Source organism: Microcaecilia unicolor, chromosome 11 (assembly GCF_901765095.1).
Source record: "Microcaecilia unicolor chromosome 11, aMicUni1.1, whole genome shotgun sequence".
Lineage (NCBI taxonomy): Eukaryota > Metazoa > Chordata > Amphibia > Gymnophiona > Siphonopidae > Microcaecilia > Microcaecilia unicolor.
Genome location: NC_044041.1, coordinates 169,567,720 through 169,591,122, shown reverse-complemented (window position 1 = coordinate 169,591,122; position 23,403 = coordinate 169,567,720). Strand labels below are relative to the sequence as shown.

The 23,403-nt window shown below is 45.4% G+C and overlaps 1 protein-coding gene across 3 annotated transcripts in view; it reads right to left on the bottom strand.

Moving 5' to 3' along the window:
• SIPA1L3 (signal induced proliferation associated 1 like 3) overlaps nucleotides 1–23,403 on the bottom strand; it is a 292,368-nt gene that overhangs the window by 12,035 nt on the left and 256,930 nt on the right. For 2 of the 3 annotated variants that reach the window (XM_030217319.1, XM_030217320.1), the window contains 6 exons: nucleotides 22,430–22,818; nucleotides 21,639–21,854; nucleotides 14,752–14,917; nucleotides 12,493–12,688; nucleotides 11,580–11,714; nucleotides 9,156–9,288 (listed from right to left, as the gene is read on the bottom strand). In XM_030217319.1, coding sequence (XP_030073179.1) covers nucleotides 9,156–9,288; nucleotides 11,580–11,714; nucleotides 12,493–12,688; nucleotides 14,752–14,917; nucleotides 21,639–21,854; nucleotides 22,430–22,818 — 1,235 coding nt within the window. The remainder of the gene's footprint in view (nucleotides 1–9,155; nucleotides 9,289–11,579; nucleotides 11,715–12,492; nucleotides 12,689–14,751; nucleotides 14,918–21,638; nucleotides 21,855–22,429; nucleotides 22,819–23,403) is intronic. The other variant, XM_030217321.1, reaches the window with a different exon arrangement.

Here is a 23,403-nt window from a genome sequence, read left to right as displayed (position 1 = left end):
TATTCAATAATACATGTAGAAGCAAAAACCTACCCCCCGTTTCCTCGATACATCAGCAGTAGAAGCACAATAGACATATGGATGATGATGATTAGTCAAACATTTTTCATGTACCCTCTTTAAATGAGTCTCCTGTAGAAATACAACATGAGGTTTACGATACTGTAGTTCCTTAAATAGCTTTTGACGTTTCTGAGGAGACTTCAGACCCTTAACATTATATGTCAAGAACTTAAATCAACACTCATTTAAACTTCAAAATACAGGCTTACTAACTGTAATAGAACTTGGGACCCAGAGCATGTTGGAAGGCGAGAGGAGAGAAGGAGAACCCCCCTCCCCCCCTTCACGATCCTAACCATCCTCCCACATAGAGTACACCAAGCAAGGGAGGTGAAAAAACAGGGAACTAAACACCCCCCGAATGGAAAATTGAGAAACCGACCCCCCCACACAACCGACAGCCCAGCCCAAACATCCCCCACCCCCCATACCCCCCTACAGAATAACTCCTAGTTATTTCTCACCAAAATACTCTATGTTGTCAGCGCCAGAACCTGCGGCCTCAGTGTAACGCTAACTAGCCCCCCCCCCTCATTTACACCCCCACACTCACCTAAACCCCCCCCCAAACCACCCAACATATCCGCTTGGGCCATAACACACATTAACACATCTTACAACTATAGCAAGAATCAAACCATAATCCACCAGCTCTACATTTATAAATCCCTAGGGCTACTGTCAAAGGAGGATAACACAAAAGAACCCTCTCCCACCCGCAAAAACCTCCATAATTAGATCCAGTCAAACATGACTTCAGTGTATTAAAGCTTCTTAGAAGCATCTGAGACTCTCTGCCATTTCTGGAGCTTGGCCTTTGTAGCGGGGGCCAACACTGGCTGAGGAATAGGTGAGTTAGTCAGTCCTGCTATCTCTAAGATTTTCCAGGTTCCAGCCAGCGAGTGGACACGATGATTCTTTCCTTGGCAAGTAAAATTCAAGGCAAACGGGAACCCCCATCTGTAATGAATCTGTTCTTTATTCAAAATCTCCAATACTGGTCTCTCCGCTTTTGCAGCGTAAACTGGGAAATGTCCTGATACACCGCCACCGGAACACCATTGTATTCCAAGTCCTGGATCTGATGAGCACGTGTTAGAACCAGTTCTTTGTCCACATAGTGAAAGAAACGCGCTATGATATCCCTCAGCCTCCCATCCGATCGCTGGGATAGCGAGCGGTGGGCACGCTCCAGATCCATTGGAGTAGCACTTGGATTGGCTCCCAACAGGATGACACAAAGATTTAACAATGGCTGGAACATCCTCCGATGCCCCACCCTCTGGTACACCAAAGCGAATATTGTTCCTACGACCTCTGTTCTCCAGGTCATCAAGTTTAATCAAAAGATCGTCATATTGAGTCCGTAAGTCCTTGAGGACCTTGGCATACTGTCAGGCTTTTTCCCCGGGAGCATTGGGTTCGTGAGTCCTTGGGCCACTACCGTGGAGCGGTGGTGGCAGGCAAGATTACCTTCAAGGTAGAGACGAGAAAAGACTGGACCGGAACCCTGGACTGGAGTTCTGCACAGGAATACACAGGACTGGAACGCACCGGACGGGTGCGCACTGGAGTGGAGCCCGCTGGACTGGAACACGCTGGAGCAACGCCTGCTGGACTGGAACACACTGGACCTAGGCTTCACCTACGCTTAGCCACCGTTCCCCGAGGGTTGAGCCCTCAGGTTCGGGCAGCCGGTAGGGCTTACAGGAAAAACCGGAACAGGAACTAGCAGGCAGGAACAACAGGAGTCAGGATACAGAAGTGCCCCGAGGCGCCTGGGCGAAAGCAAGGCAGACAGGCAGGGAATGTCCGGATTCCAGCAGTAGTCAGGTTCAAAGCACAGTCTCTGGGCAGGCGGCTAGCAAAGCAGTAGTCAGGTTCAAAGCACAGTCTCTGGGCAGGCGGCTAGCAAAGCCGTAGTCAGGTTCAAAGCAATGGTCAGGTCAAGGAGCAAGACTATGGCTGGAGTTCCAGTAACAAGGAGTACTGACAACAGACAGAACAAGGGTAGAAGCTCCAGAAGCAAAAGAAAACACACACGGGAAAACCAGAAAGCTAAACACGAGAAGACTAGGAAATTGTACACAAGCTAACAGGAAAGCAATGCCCAAGCTAACCGGTCATATACTAGAAACATACACAGAACAAACACAGGAGAACTAGTAAAGCTGTACACAGGCTAACAAGCAAGGCTGTGCCCAAGCTAACAAGTCATACACTAGAAACATACGCAGAGCAATCACAGGAGAACTAGCAAAGCTGTACACAGGCAAACAAGCAAAGCTGTGCCCAAGCTAACAAGTCATACACTGGAAACATACACAGAGAACTAGCAAAGCTGTACACAGGCAAACAAGCAAAGCTGTGCCCAAGCTAACAAGTCATACACTGGAAACATACACAGAGAACTAGCAAAGCTGTACACAGGCAAACAAGCAAAGCTGTGCCCAAGCTAACAAGTCATACACTGGAAACATACACAGAGCACACAGGAGAACTACCAAAGCTGTACACAGGCTAACAAGCAAAGCTGTGCCCAAGCTAGCTAGTCAAACATAGAAACTCACACAGAGCAAACAATGTAGCAGTGTACAGAGCACTCTACATACCAGGGCCCTTAGACGAAATGCAAAGGCAAGGGCTGCAATCTCAAAGTGATTAATAAAGCCCTTCAACACCAGAGGCACAGCTGCAGCAATCTCCTTGCCTCCAAACAGAGGCTTGACACACAGAGAAGTCAGCCCACAGGAAGGAACAGCGGGAGCCATCTTGGATACTGGCATAGAGGAGTCGGCAGCCATCTTGGAAGAGGCATAGCCCACACAGGTGAGGTCCAGTAAGGCAATCAGCACACAGAGCCAGAGAGCAACTAAGACAGAGACAGACACAGAGACAAGCAGAAGCCAGCACAGCCACTGACTCCCAGAGACAGGGTAAGAATGAGGGTGGTCACGGCCACAGACGTGACAAAGACTTCTCTGATTCACTGGCACTGTGTGCTAAGAGATCACCACATGCACGCGCCAGTAGGTCAGGTGACATCTGATGCTCATGCTTATGTCAGAGCTGAGGTCTGCACATCAGCCTGGAAGCAGAGAGGATTAATAGTAATAGTAAATAACAGCAGATAAAAACCAGATCGGTCCATCCAGTCTGCCCAATAGTCACAATCATTACCAATTCATGATTAAATCAACAATGAATGTGATATTATATACTTGATTATGGTCTTTCTGTGAAGTTTCTGGGACATAGACCATAAAAGTCCGCCTGGCCCTATCCTTATGTTCCAACTGCTGGAGTTGCCCTCAAAGCCCACTCCAGCCTATTCATCTTCTCATTTGCGGGACACAGACCGTAAAAGTCTGTCCAGAACTATCCTCATGTTCCAGCCACTAAAGTTGCTGTCTAAACCCTTTCCAGCCCATCCAAAACCAGATTGCCATATATGAGACACAGACCGTACAGGTCTCCCGGTATCGGCCCTAGTTCATCACAGCAAGAATCACCATGTAAGTGTCACGCGACACATCCACACACATGCAGCCATTTAAGTTTAGGTTTTTTATAACTTCCATTTTCTAAATAGAGATCCTCTGTGTTCATCCCACGCCTTTTTGAATTTCGTTACCATTTGTATCTCTACCACCTCCTTAATGGAGGCTTTCCACATCTGTGCTGTTAAAGCATGGAGGAGGAGGAGGAGACAGCACTCAAAGAACTTGGTACTCGGTAGGTGAGAGGCTGGCGCAAGTGCAGCATACACTTCCATGGGAACCCCACAGGAACTGCTTCCGTCCCCATGGGATCCCCGCAGAACTGCTTCCGTCCCCGTGGGAATCCTGCGGGTTCCGCGGGATTCCCGCAAACCCCGTTCCCGTGCAAGTCTCTACTGTCAACCATTAGTTTATTCTTTAATAAAATTGTTTCAACATAAAAGGATTGCACCTCAGATCGAACACACATATTGAGCCTAAAATCATCCAATACTCCCAAAACCATGGGAATCCAAATTGATGGCTAACAAGAACAGAAAAAGAGGGCCTAGTGCTGAAGCTGTCAAGGCATCTTTAGACAGCACCTTGCCTCTAGCAGTTTATGCTGCTCCAAGGGCATAGTCCAGTTCGGTAACTATGTCCCTGATGTGCCTGTGATGGAACGTGAGGGGCACTTTTTGCTGTGCCTCTAAAGAGAATGCTGTTGCCAACTCTTCCTGGACATCCTCCGCCAGCGCCTCCCAGGACAAAGAACGTATATAATGCTTTAGCTGTGCATAATAGAACTCATCGGAGGGCGGCAGGGCGTATTCAGCACAGAGCTCCTGAAACAAGATCTCGTTGACTTAGTTGCATTTTGGATTGGTTTGGGGTTAATCCACTGATATTCAGCAGCACTTAATCGATTAGTAACATAGTAAATGACGGCAGATAAACACTAGAACGGTCCATCCAGTCTGCCCAACAAGATAAACTCATTTCACAAGAGTTGGTCATGTAGACTGGTGAGAGGCCAAAAATTATTCTGTAGGCCAGAGAATAAATCTTGAAGGATATACATGCCTTGATTGATAGGCAATGTAATTTTTGGAGAACGGGTCTAGTGCTTTCAAACTGTTTTTTTTTTTCCAAAAATGAGTCTAGTTGCTGTATTTTGTGCTGTTTGTAGTTTCTTTAAGATTTGGTCTTTGCACCCTGCTTAGATTCCATTGAAATAATCCACATGGGCTAGAACCATGGTTTGGATCATATTGCAGAATACATCTCTTGGGAAGTATTGTTTGATACGTTAAGTTTCCACATTTGTGTGGCACATTTTCTTTGTAGTTGCATTAGTCTGGTTTTCGAGTGTTAAGTCACGATCTATGGTGTTTCCTCAGGGGGATGATCTAGTTCGTCTATGAAGGTTTCGAGGTTGTTATCTTCCTGAGGCAGATTTTCTTGTAGGAGGTTCATCTTCTCTTCGAAATATTTGGTTAGTTCATTTCCTGGTGGATGATCTCTGTTTGTTGTTGTCACTGTTTTGGTGTCTAGTAGGTTGTTTACAACTTTGTATAATATCCTCGTGTCTTTATAGTCGGAATCTATTTGTTCCTTGTAGAATTTTCTTTTTGCTTGTCTTATTTTATGTTTGTTATTCTTTTGTGTTTCCTTCCATGTGGCTATTGTAGATTCATTTTTATTTTTTCTCCATGCTCATTCTAGTCTTCTGCAGTGGGTTTTTAGCTCTTGTATTGTGTTTTTGTGAGGTTTTGGTTCACATGGGTGTTATTTTGTCTAGGATGGTAGTGCATCTCTTGTCCCATTCTGTGAGGAATTTTGTAAAGTCGGTTGATGATGACCACTAATTTTCGTACATGGAGTGCCAGAATTTTGTTGTGTTGACTTTTCCTCTTGTTTTGTATGAGGTTCAGCTTTGTGTTTGGCACATTATCTCTCTCCAGTAAAGGGTCATGTTTAGACTAAGTGAACAGGCCAGGGGGTTTCTGCCCATCTCTGGTTCTTTATTGAGAAGTTCTGGTCTGTTGAGAATTTGTATGCTAGTAGGTGTAGTGCGTGACCTTTTATGTGGGTTGAGTTCACTCGTGGCCTTCGGAATTCCAATAGTTGAAGAAATTTGTTGCTTTCTCTTGTGCAGTTGTGTATTGATCTTCTAGATGTAGTTTAAGGTCTCCTATTAATACCACGTTTATAAAATCCATAAGGTTTGTCTGGGCTGCTCTCCAGTTTCCTGGGGGGCCTATAGAATATGATGCAACATAGGTGGTTAAGCAGAGATTTGTCCTTTATTCTTATCAAGGCAATTTCAAGTTGTGGTGTTATGGATTCAGCAATAGTTTCCGTTGTGAAGAAGGATCTGTATATTAATGCAAAGCCCCCTCTATTTCCCTCTTTCTGGTCCAGTGTAGAATTTTATAGCCTGGAGGGCAGAGGTCCGAGATTATAGGATCATCTTTATTGTGGATCCATGTTTCGTTGAGAAAAACTAGTCCGAGGTCTTCCTCCATCATCCAGTCCTTTATAATTTCTGTTTTATTGCTGATCTAGTGTTTATGTATCCCACTGTAGTTTTCTTCTATTGTCGAACTTTTGGGAATTTTCACTAATTACCACTTGTTTGGCTTGTTGGGTTGCTTTGGTCCCTTTTTTATCATCCACTGTGTTTGATTCATGGGGTGAACTTTTCCTTTGTTTGATCGGTTTTTAACTTGATGGAAGGTGGTGTAGGTTGCATAGTATGGGTATAATACTGTGGTTGTGTTGTAGTAGGGCTCTGTTGTGGTAGTTAGTGTCAGAATATATAGTCCTAGGAGGAATTTTATGGTGTGCATTTTGTCTGCTTCGGATTCAGATCTGAAGGTGGCATACAACGGGCAAAGGTTCCAGCGTGCTCTAGATGCGCTGTGCTCTGGATCCAACAGGAATCCTCAAGGTACTACAGTGGCCTTGTCCCAGAGAGGAGATATGCAGATTGCTTTTGGTTCAGATACAGAAAGGGAAAGGTCTTAAAAGCAGCTGGTAGCATCTCCTAGACCTCATGGGGAGTGGGAGCTGAACATCTGATCCAGCGATTCGCAGCCTGTTTGGGTCAGGGGCTGCCACATGGAGTACAGCACAGCACTCCACGTTCCTCCCAATCGACCTCAGGGGAGAGAAGCCCGGACTTTAGCAAATTTAACAGACTTGGTCCTCAGGTGGCATGTGGAGAGCCTCTCTGTCTCCAGAGGTCAACAGCGCTCTGGCGGCTTTGAAAGCAGAGCTATCCGAGGTGTTGGAGATCAGCGGCTGGCAGGCCGTTACTCCCGTCTCACCTAAAACCAAATCCGCAGCGATCTGCACAAGAGGCACTGCCAACATCTGCTGGTCTAATCCAGATCTTGCTGTGGGGTTGTGGGCTGGCTGCCTGCAATCGCCCTGTGGATATCCTGCAGGCTCGTGTCTGATCCTGCTTCGGCTGTTATCTCACCCGCCAGGATGCCACACTCTCCGGACTGGAAGCAGCCTCCACAGCGGCACTTGATGCGCTCCGCTGTCTCCGCTAACCGTGGCACCACAACCATGCTCTCCTGGACCCAGCTCCTGCGGTTTCCAGCCATACTGACCACATAACCATTGGCAGTGTTGCACTTGCTCGCTGCTGTGCCCACAGGCTGCTGCCAGATCAGTCACGGGTATGGACTCCCCATCTTCCACGTCGGCTCATATAGGACTCAAAGCCCTAAATCTTCTGACCAGCTCTCGAGCAAGATGGAAGCTGCTTGGGGGGGGGGGGGGGGGGGGGGGGGGGGGGGTGGGGGGGGGTGGGGTTCCACTGTGATCTGGGAGCTGCTGGGGGAGAGGTGGAGAAGACGGCTCTGTGGATCTAGTTTACCATGCGGCCATCTTTTGGGGAGGAAGAGGCATGACCACCAACCGTACAACAGACGAACTGCTTACACTCAGAGAAACCTATTAAGGCAGTATAAAGTACCCTTCCTTGATTCTCTTAGACAAGTCTCTGCCCTGACAACTGCTAGAGAGAACTCCTGCTTGAATCAATATGTGCTTTCTGATTGGCAGCACACACGCTGCAGCAAATAATTTACTGTGTGATGGGTACATTGCTAACAGTGACCATTAACGGTCTGTCTCATTAAGCTGTCAAAGATAGGGCCACTTTAATAAAGAGAACAGGGCGTCTCTAAAAAGGTGGTAGTCTTCAGTCTGTGCCTCCTGTCTACATCGAGAAAAAAAGGCTCACCTTCCAGTACATTAAACAAAGGTTTTCACAATACATGATTCATCTCCTAATGAAGTCAGCCTCTAAAATAAATGGAGTTTTAGACAAAGCTACTGTTGACTATTTGTAAATGTAAATACTTTTTTTTTTTAATAGTTTGCCAAGGTGCCTAACATTTTGATATTCTCAGAAGGAGTTGAGTGAATAATCGATTCACTTATGCACAGCTTGAATAGTCTCCAGAAGAGCAACAGCAAGTGGGGCAGGTACTGGATAAGTGTAGGGGGGGGTCAACTGCTCCTGGCCCATGATGTACTTTCCTCACTAAATGGTACCGCTCCCTTAGAGTTCTGTAGCCCCAGTGCATGACCCTGCATTTTTTAGGGCTACAGAATCCTCAGGGATAATGGGGGGGGGGAGGGAGGAAAGAGGAGAAGGAGTACTTCTATGCTCAAAAGAAGAGTGAGACTTGGGGGGGTGGGGGGAGGGGAGTGAACAGTTTCTGACAATCGTAAGGTGATCAAACAGTTAAAAAGGGCAACAGCCAAAGCCAGAAGGATGCTTGGGTGCAAAGAAAGAGGAATGACCAGCAGGAAAGTAGGTGATGTCTCTCTATATAAGTCTCTGGAGAGGTCCTATGTACAGTACTGTGTACAGTTCTGGAGACCACACCTTCAAAAAGATATAAACAGGATGGAGTCAGTCCAGAGAGCTCCTACTACAATGGTCAGTGGTCTCCATCATAAAGCATATATATACTTTGGAAAAAAGGAGAGAGAGAGGAGATATGATTGATACATTTAAACATCTCCGCGGAATTAATGAACAGGGGGCAGGTCTCTTTCAACTGAAAGGAAACTCTGGAATGAGAGGGCATAAGATAAAGATAAAAGAGGAGAGACTCAGAAGTAATCTAAGGAAATACTTCTTTATGGAAAGTGTGGTGGTGGAAGTGTGGAATGACCTCTTCCCACCCCATGGAGGTGGTGGTGACAAGGACTGTATCTGAATTCAAGAAAGCATGGGACAGGCATAGGATCTCTTAGGGACAGGAGGAGATGATGGATGGGCCACTGTCATTTTCTGTTTTATTATTTATTTATTTAGATTTTGCTCACACCTTTTCAGAAGTAGCTGAAGGCGAGTTACATTCAGGTGCATTGGATATTTCTCTGTCCCAGGAGGGCTCACAATCTAAGTTTGTACCTGAGGCAATGGAGGGTTAAGTGACTTGCCCAAGATCACAAGGAGCAGCAGCGGGTTTTGAACTGGCCACCTCTGGATTGCAAGACCGGTGCTCTAACCACTAGGCCACTCCTCCACTCCATTGTTCTACTCCACATCCATGTTTGCATGCATATTGTGTCCTTTACCTTATTGTGGGTGTGGTGTGTGGTGTCGGCTGCCTCTCGAGGCTCAGGTGAGCATGCACAGGGCTCTGGACTGGACGTCCATCTGGGCTCAGGACTGGATCATTCAAAGAGAAGAGAGAAACAGCTCGTTGAACTGGAAAATATTAACACACAACAAATAACTATTAAGACAGAACACTCATTAAGACACAGTGTACAATCACCGGGGCTACTGAAAGGGCACGTGGAAAGCACAACCACCTTGCCCTGCATCAGTTTATTAAGCTGCAAATTTTGAAATTCTTTAATCGTAACACTAATATGAGTTACATTGGAGATACTGGTATTAAACTGGCTTGTGAGGCATCACGAGACCCGACATTGTTATGGTCCAACTATAACACAATACCTGTGATATTAATATTGTTTCTGCCACTTATGCTAGGGATTCGCAGGTGAGCAACTTGTAAAAACTTTAAAATGGATAAGAGAGAAAAGTTAACTCTTGATTCTATAAACTGACCCTCATCAGATTCCCTCTCAGCAAAGTTACGATTAAAGGTTTCAGGGTGATTGTTCCAGTCATTTCAGTATTTCCAACAGTACAATCCCTTATTTATCAGGATTTACCGTCTTTTTGAAGGAATTCACTCAAGGCGGTGTACATTAAGATCACATGCAGCTGGAATTCTATTAAGACAGCCAAGTCCTGAAAATTGGTGTATCTGACGCAGATTGCCATGAAGCACAATATCCTAAGCTGATAACAAAAGCTATCTGCTTGAAGCACAAGGCTGAAAAACTTGGAGATTCAGGTTTTATTCTCACCTTTAATGGTCATCCCCTTGGAAGAATCTGATATATATCACTGTTCTGTAAGGACCTACCTCATTCTCCATTATCCAACCTGTAGGAATGTTAAATACAAGACTCTTTTTGCATCATCCTTCCCTTACCTCAGTCCGAAATATTGGAATGTCCTACCAAAACAACTTAAGGAGCTCGCCGACCACCAACTGTTCAAGAAGTCCTTAAAGACGTTCTTATTCGACAAGGCCTACTCCACTGGCAACTTCAATGTTTAACCGCTCCCTCTGCCGTCGCTTCACCCCTGTCATTTACCCTGTGTTATCCCCTGTTCCTTCCCCTCCTGTCACTTTCTGATTCTGAGCCATCACTGTCTTGTATTGTATCCACTTGATATTATTGTAAGCCACATTGCGCCTGCTCATGTGGGTAAATGTGGGGTAGAAATGTAATAAAATAAATTATATATATACATATATATATGTATGTGTGTGTGTGTGTGTGTGCGCGCGCTTTTTCTGTCCCTAGTGGGCTCACAATTCTTTTTTTTTTTTTTGTAAGCAGGATGGAGTTGGCCCAGAAGGCAGCTACTAAAATGATCATCATAAAACATATAGGGAGAACAATCTATGCATGTATACTTTGGAAAAAAAAGAGAGAGAGAGAGAGAGAGGGGAGATATGATAGAGATATTTAAATACCTCCATAAATGTATAACTAAAGGAAGTTCTGGAACAAGGGAGGGCATAGGATGAAGGTGAAAGGGGACAGACCCAGGAGTAACCTAAGGAAATACTTCTTTACGGAAAGGGTGGTGGATGCATCAAATGGCCTCCTGGTGGAGATGAGAGCTGTATCTGAATGCAGAGAAACACAAGAGGATTCTCTAAGGGACAGGAACAGTCTGTATAGGGCTTAGTAGTTAGTACAAAAGAGCAGACTTGATAGGCCACGTGGTCTTAACCTGCTGGCAATATTTTGTGCAGTGTGGAACACAACACAATGCTAAACTAAGGTAGGTGTTAGAAATAAAAAAACAAAACCACGTATAAAATGAAGTATGCTATAAATCAGTATTGCTTTTTTAATGCCACTGTTGCTGAATTTTCTATTTACAAGAGAACAGAGGTCTGTCATTTTGAAAGTGTGTATATGTTAATGTGTGCCAGTGCCTGAATCTTCAAATTTAATCTAATCAGCAAAATAAAGGTAGCTATTTACTGAAAAGGAACCAGGAAATGGAGACATTTTTACTACTAATCATTAAATTGTAACAATACTGATGTTTCATAGGCTGGTGTCTAACATAGATGCATAACACAGTCATGTGAAAAGTGTGACATGCAACTCTGAAAATCTAATTACAAATTCTGGAGACTTAAGATGTGCTCCATCTTTTAATCTGTAAAGACAAGGGGCCTGGTAGCTGCCCCTTGCATATTTGAGCTTCCAGTTCAGTTGGAGCCAGGCTCTACTGGGGCTAAAGCACATGAACCTTATTCACCTTAATCAACCACTGTACTAGACAGGCCTGTGGATGAGAGAGAGACGATGCAGTTTCCTCTGGGAACATCACACGTCCACTCTTGTGCAAGCCTGGTACATTACACCACTGAGGGAAGACGTAACACCCATTACCTTCATAAGCTTTAGCAGCGCTGACTAGGCTAGACCATTCCACTGTGTCTGGAAGCGGCATCATCCCTGGATCAATGCGGCGGCTCGGTTTGTCACGTATTTCTGTTAGTGAGAGCTCTGAAGCAGAGATGCTGGCTAAAAGACATAAGACAACACACACAGAAGTTACAAAGTTACGAAGCAGTACTCTTTACTGTCATAGGAAATTATTACAATTTAAATCGTGTAAAGCCTGTCACAGAATCTCCTGAGTATGACCTGATCAGCCATCTTCCTGGAAATAACACATCAATTTGGCTCCTCATTAACAGAGCTGTCCTGTGACCTTCAGGTCTATGAATGCCAAAAGTGTGAGAGAATGGAGACCAGTTGAATTATAGCCAACTGACGGTCTTCTGGGCTAGAGAAAGCAGCCTTCTATCGAGTCAAATGCACTGACCTCGTACTGCTTAAGCACTAGAAATACTGATCTTTTCCCTAAGTGCTATTGTTTCTCTCTGAGAAGGTATGTGAGGCTCTAAACCACAAACAGGTAGACCTGAGGAAGATGAAAAGCAAAAACGGTGTCCACAATTAATAAAAAAAAATAAAAAATCGACTTCCAAAGTCCAGCATTTTCCTAAAAGGCATAAGGGGAAAGACTCTATAGTGTAGCAAGGACAAACTTACACCCCAAAGTCTTACTATATGTATGACACAAATTCCCTGAGCAGTTTCTGGAATAAAATGGTTCATCCAAGCTTTAAGGCTAAGACCACCACCAAAACAGGTGGTTAAAATAAAAAGCTAAAAATGTGACAGGAGAGCTTGAGGGACCTTGCAGGGCATCTTCTGCTGTGCAGGAATTTTGCTCCCCCCCCCCCCCCCCCCCCCCAAGGTAGCCTCTCAAGACATGTGTCATGCATGTACTTACACTTTTTCTCAGGCATACTCCCAGTTCCCTGCTGCTGCCGGCGCACAGGTAAGGTACTGGATGGATATGTGCTTGTGAACAGAACATCACTGGACAGCGACTGTTCAAAGCAGTTCTCAATGGCATAGCTTGCATCTCTCCGACCACTGCACAGGCTCTCATCAGACAATGTCCTCTGCAAGGTTTTCTGTGGTGACTGCAGTTAGAATTAAAAAAAGAGCTTCAGGTTTTTTTTGTAAATTTTGCTTTTATTTTAAGTAGAGGAGTGTGGTAGCCGTGTTAGTCCACTCTTAAGGTTATCAATAGAAATCAAACAAAATAAAACATGGAAAATAAAATAAAATGATACCTTTTTTATTGGACATAACTTAATACATTTCTCGATTAGCTTTCGAAGGTTGCCCTTCTTCGTCAGATCTGACGAAGAAGGGCAACCTTCGAAAGCTAATCAAGAAATGTATTAAGTTATGTCCAATAAAAAAGGTATCATCTTATATTCTTTTCCATGTTTTATTTTGCTTTTATTTTGAAATCATTTTAAAAAGCAGTGCCATAGCGAGGGTGGTTGACACCCGGGGCGGGTCGCTGCTGCGCACCCCGCCACCCCGGGTGCAGCACAGCGCCCCCCCCCCCCCCCCTTCTGGAGCACACCCTCCACCCCAGGAGCGCATTCTTACTTGAATTAGGAAGCGAGGGGCGGGCGAGAGGGCCGATCCGCCCCCCCCCCCCCCCGAGTGCACGTCACTGGGAGCTGCGTCGGCTTCACTGGTTCCCTTGCTCTCTCTGCCCCGGAACAGGAAGTAACCTGTTCCGGGGCAGAGGGAGCAGGGAACCAGCGGAGCCGACACCCCCCCCAGCGGCGTGCACCTGGGGTGGACCGCCCCACTGCCCCCCCTTCCTACGTCACTGTTAAAAAGTACCCTATAATGCAAATTTTCTGCACCCCACCCTGGAATTCTTTGCAGACTTTGATAGAGGGAGGTAGGAGAGTAGGGTGTGCAGTACATAAACAGGAAGAGAAGTTAAAGCTTTATAGTTAACTGCCATATCATATATTTCTAGAGACCATACAAGTCTTCTTCAGAGATCTTCACAGCTCATATCTATATGATCTAACTCATGTACATCACTAGCCTTTGGTATTTCTTAGGATGGCTCAAGAACCACAGCTTGTCAAACCCTGAAGTACAAAAATTCCCCAGACTAAAGGCATTGCTCAGGCCAACTACTAGTGATACCCTGTTTTCACAATCTGCAGGTTATTTATTTTATTTATTGCAATTGTATCCCACATTTTTCCACCTATTGGTAGGTTCAATGTGGCTTACATGTTTCCAGAGGGATGGTTACATATTGAGGTGTAATTAAATACAGAGAACTTAGTACAATTGATCAGAGATTGCATAGTTTACGCTGGGATACACAGATGGCCCTAAAAAATCAAACAAGGAATGAAGCCCCCTGGTACATTGTCATAAAACTGTCCCCAGGCAGTGACTAGAAAAGTGGCTCTGACACTGCAGCCTCTCATTACTGTCAGCATTTCCAGTCTATGGCCTAGACATCAGGGGCGTATCTGAACTTCAGCGGTAGGGGGGGCCAGAGCCGAGGTGAGGGGGCACATTTTAGCCCACCCCCCCCGGTGCCGCTGATCCCCCCGCCGCCATCGCTGACACCCCCTGCCGCCGCCAGCACCACCTCCAACAAGTTTGACCCCCCCTCTCGACCCGCCCACCATCCGTCGCCATCTGTACCTTTGCTGGCGGGGTACCCAACCCCCGCCAGCCAAAGTCTTCTTCCTGCGTTTGGTTTCTTCTGAGTCTGACGTCCTGCTGCACATACAACGTGCAGGACGTCAGACTCACAGAAACAGAAAGAAGCCTTGCGATCTGCAGGGCTTCGTTCTGTTTCTTTGAGTCTGACGACCTGTACGTGCAGCAGGACGTCAGACTCAGAAGAAACCAAACGCAGGAAGAAGACTTCGGCTGGCGGGGGTTGGGGTCCCCGCCAGCAAAGGTACAGATGGCGACGGCGGGTTGGCGGGGGGTCCAGGGCCAAATTTACAGGGTCCCAGGCCCCCGTGGCCCCATAGCAGCTACGCCCCTGCTAGACATACTCTGTACTTACTGTAGACAGAGCTCAAAGTGCAAAAAAAAAATGCCAAAATGATCAGGAACCATCCCTAAACTGTGAAGCTGTATGAATCCGGGATGGAAAACGTGGACATGAAAGAAATAGAACCGTGTCCCTCGAGTCTACCTTCGAGTTGCTTCCATGCTCTGGAGTTGAATTGTCCATAATAATCAACTTCTTCAGGTCATCCTCAATGGTAGACTTGTAGTTCTTGCGGGGAGAACGCAGATCCCGAAGAGAAGCTCGCAGCCTGGGCTGCCCAAACACATTCTTTGTGGTCATATCGACTTGTCTAGAAGAGAGTTTTAGGAGAGCATTAGACACAAGGGAAGCTAGGAGAAAGGGATGTTAAGTAAATGCTAGCCCAGACTGTGTCATTATGCATTTGACCAGACAGGAGGAACACAAAAGCAAGGATTCCAGCTGCTTGATTTGTACCTCTCAGGCCATGGTACAGATTGCTGGCATAGACAATAGCTGCTCTTTCCTATCCAACTCATGCTATGCCATTTCTCTATGGCTACAAAACTATGTGGGAACCAATCTGTAGAAAAGGGTCCATGCAGGATTAATTTTCCACATTTTGGGTCAGAAATTAATTCTTAAATCTCTAAAATAGTTATGAGACAGGTTAACACAGTACTCTTTCTTTAATCAGGATTCGAACGTGACAATTATAGCATTACCTGCAGCCAGCTTTGGGGGGGGGGGGGGGGGGGGGAATGGGCCAGTGGCTAATTACTAGGGCTGCAGCCAACTGCTAGCAAAGATGAGATATTATCCAAACATATTAACATAGTAGGTAACGTCAGTAAAAGACCACAACCCATCCAGTATGGCCAGTTTCCAATAACACATCCCAACACGAAAGCATTGCAGCCTGAAAGAATCACTCCGAACCCAGACATGTGTTCTGTCTCTTGGGTTGTCTACTCTCCTTGAAAGATAAGCATTCAGGATCCTGTACTTAATTCAAACCACCCCTACCCCACAACTTACATCCAAGTTTTGTAATCATCTTAACTACCACCAAAACTACACAAGCTGCTGCTCAAACATCTGGCCCTCCAAGATTCACCCAAATTTGCTGGACAGTACTCAACTGTAACCCTGTTTATTGCTGTGCTGTATCCCACAGCCTGCACTATCATTTGGCCCTGCTCCCTTTACCTGCCCTATCTTTCGTAATCACCCCTTGCCTCTGCTCTACTATACTGTAATTTTCACAACAATGACTATCAGAGAACAGCAGCAGAGGAGTATCAGGCCCAACCAATCTGTGCCACATAACATACCCCTCAAAACAATCCTGACACCCAGATAGATTTCTCTCTTCCAATCTCATTAGGGATCCTCTGTTTATTCAGAGGTTTCCAGAATTTCTTCCACCTTTTTTTTTTTCTTTTTTCTGTTTCAAAACCTTCAGTGGGAGGCCACAGGCCGTTTTATAAATCTGTGGTGAAACAGAGGGAGTAACAGCATGAACAGCACACAAAACTATGCTTTCTTTTGTGTACATTCTATAAATCTACCACCCTTTCTATGAAGAAATCCATTTCCCAATGTGGATCCCAAGTCTACTTTCCTGGAGCTCCTCTTGCTCTACAATACCCTTTTCCTCTGCAAAAGGATTGCTTCTTGCTCCAAATGTATACCTTTGACATATTTGACTGTCTCTTATTTCTCTCCTTTGGTTCTTGTCTCCACTAAAGCATACAAGGGTGAAAATAAAAAAAAGACGACAATAAAAATGTGACCTGCCCAGCTAATGAGGGGTTGGGGGTAGTGTCAACAATGGGATTACCTTTACAAACCACACTTTTACTGTGCAATTCCTTTTGGTACTGTATTATTATTTTTTTTTAATATTGTATCACTAAATGTGTTGGTGCTTGACCAAAATATCCAGGTACACATAGCTTCATTACAGTCAGCTTCTTACAGACATCAAAAACAGGAGAAAGCCTCAGGACTCCAATGGACCGATGATTAGAAGCAAACACGGGCACTAGAAGTCAACAGCGCCATACTAGCGTCTGTGTATGCTCCTGCCCGATGATCAGAGCAGGTGAGCACGTGTAATAACATGCTTGCTGGCTCTGAACACTAATTGCATGCAAATGCATGCAAACAAGGGTCTCCCACATTCATCTATGTTAAAGCTTCATGTACTAGTGGTTTTGACTTGTTTTGTATAGATCTCCCACATTCATCCCTCATGATCAGCAGGCAGGGCGCTGCAACTGCTGCAAACCTTACGCCAGCTCTGAGCTGGCGGTAGGGTTTGCTAGCAAGGGAAGAATGAGGGAGACCCAAGGTTTGTCAGGTCTGGGATTTTCTCCTGGTCCTGTCAAACCTAAGCCCGCCTCCCTTCCCCCCCCCAAAACACAAGATGGTCCCCCACCCCCAAAGCACAAAAACCCTGGTGGTCCAGTGGGACTGCTAGCTTCCCCCCGCCCACAAAAACGCTCTGGTGGTCCAGTGGGACTACTAACTGCCCCCATATATGGAAGTTAAGCCCCACCCAGCGCATTCCAGGATACACCAGGCAGGGTGAGATGCCGCCATTTTGGGAAGGCCCCCGAAGAGGAGGGAGGGAGTGCTAGTCCCTCCCTCCTCCAACTACTACCACCACCATGGAGAGGTAGACCGCCGGGCGTGAAGGGGGCAGATAGATAGTGGTCCCAATGGACCACCAGGGCGTTTTTGTGCGATATGGGGGGCTGGGAGTGGGAAGCTAGTGCTCCCACTGGACCACCAGGGTTTTTGTGCTTTGGGGGGAGGGGCCTGGAAGTCCATCGGACCTTCGGGTCTTGTTTTTTTGGGGGGGGGGGGGGGGGGGGTGTAGGGGCTTAGGTTTGACAAGTCTGGGAGAAAAACCCTGGACCTGTAAAAGCTCTTCTGCTATTTGACAGATCCAGGTTTTTGACAGCCTTGACCTCTCAAACAACTTCTGCGGAAGGATTGTGCCTTGGGCGAATGCCCAGGCACAATCCTCATGCAGAAGTACCCCTATGATCAGAGCTAATAGCATGCATAAATTTGCATGCTATTAGCTTTGATCATAGGGATGTTATTGCCCTGCGCTGTTCTGGCATTATTTTTAGAGCACTGCTTGGGACAGCGCGGGGCTTCTGATCATCGGTCTATGAGTGAATTACAAGCTACACCAACAGTACAGTGGCAGTGATGTGCACTGCCACTTGCAGCAGGATCAGGTCTTTGACTCCGAGGTCGTCAGGGGCAGGACTGGTTTTAGGAGTGTGATGTGTGTAGCTGCAGAGGACACCACCACTTCAGGAAGGGCTGTGGAGTGCAGTACTGCAGGATGAGGCTGCCATGGCTTCAGAAGCACTGTGTGACTTTAAAAAGGTGTGCAGTTCCCTGCACTGCTCCCATATCTTGTCCTCTCACTCCCATAGAGTGGGCTGGTCTTGCTGTTTACCTGCACTGAAGTCAACTTTAGCTCAGGAATGCTGCAGAAGGAAGATTCGGAGCTCTTGGGATGGAGGGAGAGGGAGTCCTAGTCAATGTATAACAGTGACACTTAGTGGCCAAATTTAGGATCCATGATTGCAATGTTCCCAAAAATAAGTTTCATTGTATAGCCTTGGGGAGGATTAAATGGGGGGAAAATCCCTAGGTATTTGTCAATATAGAACTATGCATCATAGCCCAGTCAGGAATAGTATAAATATAGCTTTCGGCAACATTTCAACTGCATATTTCAACAGGGATATTTATATAATAATTTTTTTTGTTTTGCAATTTTATTTTGACTCAGATCTATGAAGCCCAAAGAACAGCTAGTTCCCAAACATAATTTACAAAGAACTATGTTTCAGTGTTTTAATGCTAAAGACAAATTTGGCAGCATTTTGTTTTTCTTATCCAGTTAAAATCCCCCAGGACGAATATCTATGGATAAGGCCACAGAGTTTAGTCATCTCTAGTTGATAGCTTCAGCTGTGAAAAAAAGAAAACCCAAAATGAAGGGGGAGAAAATCCCTCTTCCTAGTAGGATAAAATATTTCAGCAGATCCTTTGGGCTTTAGCCAGTTCCTCTGCCTTCTATGATCTTTAATAAAGGGATGATATCAACTTTTCACACCATCTGCATTGTCTCCTCCAGTATCTGTTTCCATTTATCAAGCTGAACATCAGCAATAAATTAATGGCTTTCAGTTTCTGAAGGCCATGGGTGCCTGCAATTACCTGTGAACGTTTAGTTTTATGATTGTTGACTGCATCATCAACCCAACGCCAGGTCACTAAGGGGCCAATGCTCAAAACCTAAAACCGGCGTTAGAGGCAATTAGTGCTGGCATTGGGGTTCACAGAATGTTCAGAGGGCCCCAACGCTGGGGACAAAGTGTGCACCAAAAAACCCTTGCCACTGAAAACCTATTTGAAGAGAAGATTTCTCAAGGAATTTGCTCTCTTACTGGCGCTGAAGAAGGTCATGAGGTGTGTTTTCTCTTACAAAACTGTGAAATTGGTCCAGTCACCACAATAATAAAACACTCTGACCTCTGCAGGCTAGAAAAGCGATGTCCTACAAATATATATATATATATATATATATATATATATATACATACAGTGGGTGAAATAAGTATTTGATCCCTTGCTGATTTTGTAAGTTTGCCCACTGACAAAGACATGAGCAGCCCATAATTGAAGGGTAGGTTATTGGTAACAGTGAGAGATAGCACATCACAAATTAAATCCGGAAAATCACATTGTGGAAAGTATATGAATTTATTTGCATTCTGCAGAGGGAAATAAGTATTTAATCCCTCTGGCAAACAAGACCTAATACTTGGTGGCAAAACCCTTGTTGGCAAGCACAGCGGTCAGACGTCTTCTGTAGTTGATGATGAGGTTTGCACACATGTCAGGAGGAATTTTGGTCCACTCCTCTTTGCAGATCATCTCTAAATCATTAAGAGTTCTGGGCTGTCGCTTGGCAACTCGCAGCTTCAGCTCCATCCATAAGTTTTCAATGGGATTAAGGTCTGGTGACTGGCTAGGCCACTCCATGACCCTAATGTGCTTCTTCCTGAGCCACTCCTTTGTTGCCTTGGCTGTATGTTTTGGGTCATTGTCGTGCTGGAAGACCCAGCCACGACCCATTTTTAAGGCCCTGGCGGAGGGAAGGAGGTTGTCACTCAGAATTGTACGGTACATGGCCACATCCATTCTCCCATTGATGCGGTGAAGTAGTCCTGTGCCCTTAGCAGAGAAACACCCCCAAAACATAACATTTCCACCTCCATGCTTGACAGTGGGGATGGTGTTCTTTGGGTCATAGGCAGCATTTCTCTTCCTCCAAACACGGCGAGTTGAGTTCATGCCAAAGAGCTCAATTTTTGTCTCATCTGACCACAGCACCTTCTCCCAATCACTCTCGGCATCATCCAGGTATTCACGGGCCGTCACATGTGCCTTCCGGAGCAGGGGGACCTTGCGGGCACTGCAGGATTGCAATCCGTTATGTCGTAATGTGTTACCAATGGTTTTCGTGGTGACAGTGGTCCCAGCTGCCTTGAGATCATTGACAAGTTCCCCCCTTGTAGTTGTAGGCTGATTTCTAACCTTCCTCATGATCAAGGATACCCCACGAGGTGAGATTTTGCGTGGAGCCCCAGATCTTTGTCGATTGACAGTCATTTTGTACTTCTTCCATTTTCTTACTATGGCACCAACAGTTGTCTCCTTCTCGCCCAGCGTCTTACTGATGGTTTTGTAGCCCATTCCAGCCTTGTGCAGGTGTATGATCTTGTCCCTGACATCCTTAGACAGCTCCTTGCTCTTGGCCATTTTGTAGAGGTTAGAGTCTGACTGATTCACTGAGTCTGTGGACAGGTGTCTTTCATACAGGTGACCATTGCCGACAGCTGTCTGTCATGCAGGTAACGAGTTGATTTGGAGCATCTACCTGGTCTGTAGGGGCCAGATCTCTTACTGGTTGGTGGGGGATCAAATACTTATTTCCCTCTGCAGAATGCAAATAAATTCATATACTTTCCACAATGTGATTTTCCGGATTTAATTTGTGATGTGCTATCTCTCACTGTTACCAATAACCTACCCTTCAATTATGGGCTGCTCATGTCTGTCAGTGGGCAAACTTACAAAATCAGCAAGGGATCAAATACTTATTTCCCCCACTGTATATATATATATATATATATATATATATATATATATATATATTTCCTACAGAACATTCAGCAGCTGTCGGGCCTGAGCACGGGCTCCCTAGTTTGACTGGGCATGCACAGAAGAGCTGTGCTTATTGCGCTGCTCTCATGCACAATGGCCAGTCACGTTCCTCCCCCTTAACTTACCAATACTCAACGCTAACAGCGAGCATATAATTTGCAAGTCATTAGCATTCAGCAGCACTAGGAAGTTATTTTGCTGTGGTATTTCCCAGCGATATTTCCTACAGCAGCAGAGTTTTGAGAATCAGCCCCTAGGAGAGTCCGAAGCCCACTTCACAAAATTTCCCCTCCCACTGCATCCTGTTCTTAAGGTAACAAGAAGCAGGAAGAAAATGGGTAAATGCTTCAGCCTGCTTTGTTAGCTAATGGAGATCTCCAAGGTTGTATCTTGGAGAGGATATCAGCGTGTACAGAAAGCAAAGGGATTTTGAAGGACATTTGAAAACCACCTGAAAATAAAATCTAGTACGTTCAGGCCAGGAGTCCGAAATAAAGGACTAGATGATTCTGCAATGAGAAATGGAAAATGTAGTGAAAGGGTTAGTACCAAAATCTGTCAGGAGTTTCAGAAGGGCACTCAAGAGAATGTGAACATAATCTGCAGCCACAAGAACTCAAAAACCTTAACACCAGTTTGGAAACTGAAGCCTTTCAGCATCTACAAATAAGTTTCTGATGCAAGAAGGTGTCACACCAAGAAAGCCTGTTGCAGCTGATTGGCTGACAGGGAAACCCTTCAGAGAATGAAAACATTGCACCGTATACCAGCTAAGACTGTCTTACTTTTTGGGGTCTGTAAAGGTTACAGGTCTTGCAGGGGTGTCCTCAGGCTTCTTCCAACCTGTTGGGTGCTTGTTTCTCACGTGCTGTTTGGAGTAGAAAGATTTGGGGACGGAGGAAGAGAGCTGGAAGGAGCTGGACTGAGACATGCGAGTGGGCTTGTCAGACACTGGAGTTTTGTATGCCTGAGGCAGGTAAGCTGGTCTCAAACTGAGATTACTAAAACAGAGAAATTATAAAAGTTAAAAAAAAAAGTGACTTTGCATTTAATTGTGGCTAACATTTGCATTTTCCTTACTCCTTTCTCTCCTTGCATCAGAGTGGTTTTGTCCTAGCTGAGTAACAGAACTGCTTACTGTATCAGCACACATTCTTGAATAAGACGACTGACAAGTACATTTTAAAAAGCGTTCATGGAAACAGACTGTGACCTTATGCAGTGGATCTTTCATTGTCAGTTCTATGAAGTGAGAGTTAAGTGGAGATACGGTGGAGACCTGAAAGGGCGCCATGGATTTCACTGACCCGATCCGACTCTGTCCCTTAGTATAAAGAACTTTTATCTTCAACACTCAAACGACGACGTCAAACAATAGGGTCATAATTTTTCAATTTAAAATTCTAACAAATGACATAATGTGTTCATCATTGTCTATTTATTCTAGTGGTAAATACGCTTCTAGAATGCACAAAAAGTGAACAGAACAATTTTAAGCTAATGGATGCTGCACAGGTGTCTGTCATCATCTAAAACACTGCCGTTGGGCAATCACATCTTTACTCCAATTCATTACCTTCCTTGCTTGTACATGTCACCTCCGCTGCTGCTTCCAGTTGTTGGTGTATGCATTTTGGGCCTGTATGCTTTGTTAATGATGGAGGCTGCTTCCTTTCGCTTCTCTGACTGGTACAGTGCTTTGTCTACTGGCCATCCGCTACTTTCATGTGGTCCAGGGTAGCTGGCTTTCTCTCTGGACCGGCTAGGTTTGTGGACCATGCAGTTAGGGCTGGAGGCATAGAGAGAGCTGTCAATCCCACTATCACTGGAGCCTCCCTTGGACACAGGAGCCTGCTCATTCTCAGTGAGCTCCGGCGTATCAAACCATCGCTCATCGCTGTGACTGCTGGAAGCATTGCTCGATAGGGTGTTGCTGCTGGAATGACTTGAGTACTGGGTTTCACCCTGAAAAAAAAATACAACCCACATACAAGCATAGTTTCACATGGGAACATTTGACGCACATGCTGAGTCCCTAAGATGAAGCATCAGACACACCTCACGCAACCATGCAGGCATTGAACATCTGGCACACACAAACCCATGGGGATTCTGCTTGTTTATAGAGTATTTTACCACGAGGAGGAGGTGTTTCCATAACAATCACCCTTCTGGGCAGGGTACTTACTTGAGGAGCTGCTTAACTTAGACAGGGCATTAATTAAATAGCACATGATCTGTCTAGAGCAGAAGACTTATCTTAAGATTAAAGTTGAGCACTCCCCCCCCCCCCCCACACCCCCCAGTGTTTCAAACAAGATCAAAAGGTACAAAAGTTAAGAACAGCTCAATGAACAAAACAGGAGCATGTAGAATGGATTTCTACCTAAACGCTCAGGAGTTGATATTCAGCTGGTGATGGTCAGTATTTCTTTAAACACTGACCTCCGCTGGTCAAATTAGACTTCAGACCTTATCCAGGCATGGCGCTGAATATCTGGATCTTTGTCAGGGTCCAGAAGTTATAAAGGTGTGGGGCACCTGCGCAGC